The 7,426-nt window shown below is 25.3% G+C and overlaps 1 protein-coding gene across 1 annotated transcript; it reads left to right on the forward strand.

Annotated features, from left to right (window-relative positions):
- Positions 1 to 1,315: 1,315 nt before the first annotated feature.
- LOC130971442 (salicylic acid-binding protein 2-like) lies at positions 1,316 to 5,039 on the forward strand. The gene is made up of 3 exons (XM_057897110.1): positions 1,316 to 1,768; positions 3,445 to 3,570; positions 4,457 to 5,039. Exons 1-3 carry the CDS (start codon positions 1,391 to 1,393, stop codon positions 4,736 to 4,738), a joined length of 786 nt encoding a protein of 261 aa, XP_057753093.1. The 5' UTR covers positions 1,316 to 1,390; the 3' UTR covers positions 4,739 to 5,039.
- The last annotated feature ends 2,387 nt before the right edge of the window (positions 5,040 to 7,426 follow it).

The raw sequence follows: 7,426 nt of genomic DNA on the forward strand, positions 1-7,426 counted from the left end.
AACAACTAAACAGAATAAAATTAACCTACTCTTTATAGTTCTTAATCGACTTGGTAATAACTTCCGCAACGCCAATTTCTTTTATACACATTTAATATATAAAAGAGTGAATTAATTGTCACAATATATTACTATATATAACAGAAACAAAAAAAAGGGAGTTGATATAAATTCTTTTTTAAAATACCCTTCATTAATATATAATCTATAAAAAATATTGTTAATTCCAAAAAATAAACTCATGACTTTTTAATTTTAGCTTAAGTTATTATTTTGATTAATATCTAAATTATTATTATTATTATTATTATTATTATTATTATTATTATTATTATCTACATTTAATTTATAAAAATGGATTAAATACACTTGTTCAAATAATTTATTTATTTTTTCATTTAAATTTTTATTTATTATAATTTTTTATATTTATTTAATTAATATCATATCAAACGGTTTAATCAATAATTAATCTATTAAACCAGTAATTTAATGACTCAATTAGATTGATTATTGATTCAGTTGTGATAACTATAGTTTGAACATACATAAAGAATAATAAAAACTTAATTTTGTTATACCTTTAACACATTTATTTAAACGGTTACTTTCCAGTATATTTACAAATTATCATAATTTAAATAATATTTATATTTTGACAAAAGGCACGGTGAGCTAAAATTATTTACAAGAATATTAAATAAAGACAAATTTGATGAAAACTTAATTTCTGGCGTTTATCAGATGCATTTACGTATCTTCCAGGCAATACGAAACACAGCACTCACATATTGCTTCTAAAAAAAAAAAATATCTATCCCGTTAAATCAAACTTGTTCCAATCGCGCTTGTCCAATTTGGATGCATGTAAAAGAGAAGTTGCCAATTACTTAATAAAAAATATTATTTACATATTAAAATTAATTATTAATATATTTATATATAAATATATATAATTTAATTTATTTTTTATATTTATCTTTTAATATATATTTTATATTAATAATTAATTTTAATGTAAATTTAGTCATTTTTATTGAGTAAAGTATTAAATTGATTCTCTAAGTTTGGGCGTAATTTTGTTTTAGTCCTTAAAGTTTAAAATGTCTTATTTGAATTCAAAAAAAGTTTTATTTAGCATCAATTTAGTTTCACAATGAGATCAAACTTAAATAATTAACAAAATATCTTATATAACAACTGTACAAAAACAAAATCGATAATTTAAAGAACTTTATTCCATTTTTACTTGACAAGTGTCAACAAGTAGGAATCCAAAACCAACTCATCAACCACAAGTACAAGTCCAGAAGTGCAGCTAACCTTCGTCTATATATTTTGTTTGAAACCAATTTGGAATAACAAAATCAACAAATCATCAAACATAAAGATGAGTACAAACTCCACCGATTCAATAAAGCACTTTATTTTGGTACATGGGGCTTGCCATGGTGCTTGGTGTTGGTACAAGATCAAGCCACTTCTAGAAGCTTCAGGCCACAAGGTCACAGTTCTTGACCTTGCTGCTTCTGGAACCAACTTGAAGAAGATCGAAGATGTTGAGACTTTTTCTCAGTACTCTGAGCCTTTGTTGGAGGTTATGGAGTCACTTCCCCCAAAAGAAAAGGTGGTTCTTGTGGGTCACAGTCTTGGAGGGCTCAACATTGCACTTGCTATGGAAAAATTCCCCACAAAGGTGCAAGTTGGTGTTTTCTTAACAGCTTTTGTGCCGGACACTCAACACAAACCATCCTATGTTATTGAAAAGGTAGATGCTTCTTGAAACGAAGAGAAAGACGAAAAGTATAACTTTTTTTTTTTACTTTCTATTTTTTTTAAACCGGTTAGGATTTTATTAAAATTAACTATTAAAATTAGTTATAAAACTACTAATATAAAATATATATTTATTTTATATTATATATTATTAATTTTATAATAAAAGATATTATATATTACTTTTTATTATAATTAAAATTAATTTTTTTAAATTATAGATTTTTTTTAGTTTTTTTTATTTTTTTATTTATTTACTCATTATATTATTTTATATATTATGATCAATGACTAACTATAAATTTTATTATTAAAATATATAACATAACATTCTCTAATTAAAATTAAAATATAATTATATTATATTATTAATTTATCAATTAAAATATGTTATATAATATTCTTTTATTAAAATTAAAATAAAATATTTTTTTAAAAATTAATAAATTTTTTTTTATTTTCTTTTTTTTTTATCATTTCCACTCTATATATAACTTATAGTTTATATTTTATATTATTAATTTTACAAATCAAAATATGTTACAACTAAAATAAATTCTTTTGCTTTGAAATTACAAATTTTCTTTCTCCTTTTTTATCTATTTCTCTTTTCTCTCTCATTTTTTATCTTCTACTTTTTTATTCTATAAAAAATAAAATTAATAAAATAATATCATTTAAATAAATTTAAAAAATTATAAAAAATATAATAAATTTATAACTAAAAAAATAATCTCGTAATATTTACATAAAAAGTATATTATTATTATTATATACATATTTTTTAATTTTTATTTAATTTTAAATTTTACTGTTTATTTTTTTAATCTATATTTTTAATTTTCTTCTTTCAAATATTTATTGCATATATTTGAAGAGAATAGTATTGAGGTAATTGATAAATAGAATCAAGATTTAATTATTTTAAAAAAAATAATTTTGAGTTAATTTGATAACTAACTATATAAATTTTTTATACTAATATCTAATTATATTTTTATAAATATAAAGAGAAAAAATATTATTTTTAAATAACAAGAATAAAAATTAATTATTTTTATTTGTCTAACAGATTTAACGTCTAATCAAATATAAAAGTATACATATTAAATTCTTTCAAATTTTAGATAATTAATGTTAAAATTAATTATTAATAAAAATTAATTAAACTCTTTTACATAAAAATAATAACTAAAAATTTATTATTTAATTTTTTTTAGCTACAGAAACCCTAACCTTCTTAATTGACAGAAATCTTTACGACTTTTTTTATAAAGTAGTTTGATTCTATAAATTTTTTTAATATAATCTATAATTTATAATGTCAAGATAAAACCGATATAATTTTAAAAAATTTATATTTTTGTAATATTATTATAAACAAAATACAGTAAATACTAATTAAAATATAAAATATATATTAAAAATAAATTAAATTATATATATTTAATAAATAAATATATCATAGTTGATTTGATAGTTAATTTTTAATATATATATATATATATATATAAATAATATTTTTTATTGTAAAAAAATTCAGGTTAAAAGAAAATATATTTTACATTATTACATAAAATTTGATTTTATACACATTTCTTCGCGAGTTTATCCTATGCATATAATAATAAGTACAACAAACAACGTTGGAAATTCTGTTCTAAACAGTGCGTTGAGGGGATACCGGCATCCGATTTTTCGGACACGACATTCTCACAATGTGGAAACAAAACGTCAATGTTGTTTGGGCCCAACTTCTTGTCCACCAAGGTCTACCAACACTGCTCCTCTGAGGTAAATGACAATAATATTCTATCTTTATTTATCTTTTATCAATTTTATTTTTTATGCATATTATTATATTATTTATGAAATTTTTATTATTTTTTTAAATAAATTTTCTTTTTTATTTATTATTTTTATTTTTTATTTATTATTTATTTGATATTATATATTTTTATAATTATAATTTTTTATCAAAATCAAGTTTATAAACTTATTTTTCATCAAAATCAAATTTATAAAATCAATTTTATTCAAATTTCCATTTGTAAACTGTCATCCAAATATACACTAAGTTCTAATATATATAACCATTTATAAGTGAATTTAATTTTGATACAATATTAATATAAAATATAAATATATTTAACTATATAATATTATATTAATAAAAATATTTATTTTTTATATTAATTATATGAATAGTCATCTAAAATAATAGACATAATTAAATGATTGTATAAAATATTTTATATTATTAATAATTTTTATCAAATAACTCATTTTTGGTGAAAACTCAGATGCAGTCAACTTTACGTAAAGTTGATAACTAAAAACTGTTAAATAAAAATTTAGTCAAATCATTCAAATTATGTAACGACTCTTAACTATTAACTTCACGTGAAATTATCTGCACATAAATTTTCACCCTCATTTTCGTAAGTAGTTTTAACATCAATATCAACTTAATCACTTATATTAAATAAGTCTCTTGGAACAGTCTTCATAACATAATATTTATTTTTATTAAATACATCTTACACATAAAAATATTGGTCAGAAAAAATATATTGTGATGTCTCTCGCTTGCATTATAAGTTCAAGAGCGTAACAATATTCAATCAATTAAATAATAATAATAATAATAATAATAATAATAATGAATGGATTTTTGCAGGATTTTGAATTGATCAAATGTTTGATAAGGCCATCATCATTGTTCATAGAAGACTTATCACAAGAAAAGAACTTCTCTAAAGAGGGATATGGATCTATTTCTCGTGCTTTTGTTGTTTGCACTGAGGACCTTACGATTTCATTGGAGTATCAGCGATTGATGATCCAAAACTCTGGGATTAATGACGTCATGGAGATCAATGGCGCAGATCATATGGCTATGCTTTGCAAGCCCCAAGAACTTAGTGATTGTCTCCAACAGATTGCTGCTAAATACAAATAATTTCAGAGAATTTTCAATTTGGCTGTTAAGATTTTGTGTTGGACAAATTTGTTCTTAGTTGTTTTTTTTTTCACATGATTTGCATAGTTAAAAACTTTAAGTGAAATAAAAAATAGTTAAATATTATACAGCATAGAACAATGTATAGTTCTTCATTATCGTTGAATTGAAAATCAAAATGGTCCTTGTCACATGTCTGAATAGACTATGCGAAAAATTTCTTAGTGCATCCATTTTAAGCAAATGTTAAATAACACATTAATAAAATCATTAAATTGTATTATATTTGTTAATATTTAAATTTGTATTTAGTGCATTCCATATTTAGATTTGTTGTCTAAAATATTTTATGATCATGTACGAATGGGCATATCATTGGTAAGTCTTTGATAACATGAAAGTTTGACTATATATGTTGGTTATATTGTTACGATATTTTTAATTCAATTTAAGCTATATTTCTGCTTAGTTTATTACTTATTACTATTCACATTATATTATGTACATGTATTACTTTAGTTGATGAGTTGATTTTGTGATACATAGAATGAGTTGACTTTATTTTGTGACACATAAAATGAATCATGTCGGTACTAGATACCTAGCTACTACTATGATCTAGTTTATTCAATTTGATTTAGGATGATGATTGGATTATTTCAATGTAAAGTGAACTTTTATAATTACTCGATACTCAATCATTACATAGATTAAGAAATTGTAAGATTATTAGTCAAGTCAATATATATGGTGGCTATTATTTATATTACTCAATAAAAATAGAAATAGCGAGACATTTTTTAAATATTGAAAATCCTTCTTTCTCCCTTAAGGGAAAAAAAAAAAAAAAGTGGAGATATACTCTCATAGCATTTGCTTTTATATAAATGACCTTAAAATCTATATATAAGACAAATGACCAAAAAGTAGCTCTAATTGAAAGCAATTCAGATTCTTGAGTTGCAAGCAAGAAGAATGAAAGAAAAAAGAAAAGAGTTGATGAATACCAAGAAATTAAAGTAATTGATGAGGCTAGAGAGAAATCTGAAAAATGCTTCAATATTGATTTTTGAAAATGGAATACAAGTCTTCTCATTAATATACTTACTCTCTATATATACAAGCCTAAACTGCTAGCACTAAGTCCCTACACTAGCTGAACTAACTAAATTAGCTTATAACAACCGAAATTGCTTCTAAGTTCTAACAGAATCATAACTATACTGTATCAAATTTTGTCTCCTTTATTACAATACTATATATTTGCTTTGTCAAAATGCCAGTTACTTGCTCATTTTTAGGGATATACACCACTTATAGTAAATTCTTATTTAGTTTGTCTCTCACAAATTTAATATCCAGTTGAAAATATTTTGTTTTATTTTGAGGAACTGAATTTACTGACAATATTATAGCGCTTAAATTGTTATAAAAAATCATAAGAGATGTCATGAGTTCCATTTTCAGCTCTTTCAGCAAGTCCTTAATTCAGATGATATCAGTTTCACAAGAGGTAAGATTTTAAAATTTGAGTTAAATACTTTTTTTGTCCCTAACATTTTGGGTTAAAATCAAAATCGTCCACGACGTCTTTTTTTATTTAAAATGATCCTAAACGTTAAATTTAGTATTAAAATCGTCCTTTTAAACATAATTTTTTAAATGGCATAAATATCCCTTCTCTGTTATTACTACCATCATCCCACCCCATCCCTTACTTCATCCCCACCTAAAACAGAAAAACAAAAAGTGAGAGAAAACAAAAGACATAGGGAACAAAAGAAGAGAGAAACAGAGAGGGAGAAAAATGAAAAAGAAAGGAAAAAGAGGGAGGTGACGATGGGGAAGAGTGCGGCCACTGCCGTCGCGTCGTGACGGTAGGTGTTACGGTAGGTAACCGGAGATTAATAATACGGACGGCGTTTGGCGGCCCAAGTGTGTGATGGAAGTGATTTTCGGGTGTGTTCGCAACTCGGGAAACTCCTTCCGACTTGTGCTCGCGTGGGAATGGGGGGTGGTACCTGCAAGGACACTCCGATGCTTAAGTTAGCAAGGGTGCAAGCAGGTCTTAGAGAGTATTGGACTTAGGAATACCTGAGGTGTGTCAGTGTACTTATAGTGGTGAGCCAATAACCACCGTTGGAGTAGTGCCGTATCTTTAGGATAATAACCGTCCCATTATCTTAGGGAGGTTAAGATATGGCTTTATGAAGTGGTTAGAGAGATTTCAGGGGCGGTTACCCATTTGAATGAGTATTTATCTGCCAGCTAATCTCACAACCGACTTCTTCGTACCAAGTCGGGGTTGACACCGACCTCTTGAATGGAGGTGGGTGCTTTGCTAGGCTTAATCTATTGGATCAGGCCTTTCGATTGGACCTGGGCCCTTAACATTGGGCCAGGGTATGAACAATGCCCCTACTTGAGCCCAAATTTTCTTTAAAGTTTGGGTTCAAGTATTCAACTCGGGTTCGTAGTCGACTTGTTTGAAAGAATACGGATGGTGAGAACCGACGTGATTTTCGCGACTTTTGGTTTCTGACAGTTACGTCAATTCAAGCGTCGTGTCCGTTGAGGGATCATTTAGGGATTGAGGACTTTGGTAACGGTGCAGTCGCATTAATGACTGCCTCGTTTTTACCATTATGCCCCTTAGCCTATTTATAAATACTTTCCCTCTCTTTCCAT

Source organism: Arachis stenosperma, chromosome 1 (assembly GCF_014773155.1).
Source record: "Arachis stenosperma cultivar V10309 chromosome 1, arast.V10309.gnm1.PFL2, whole genome shotgun sequence".
NCBI lineage: Eukaryota > Viridiplantae > Streptophyta > Magnoliopsida > Fabales > Fabaceae > Arachis > Arachis stenosperma.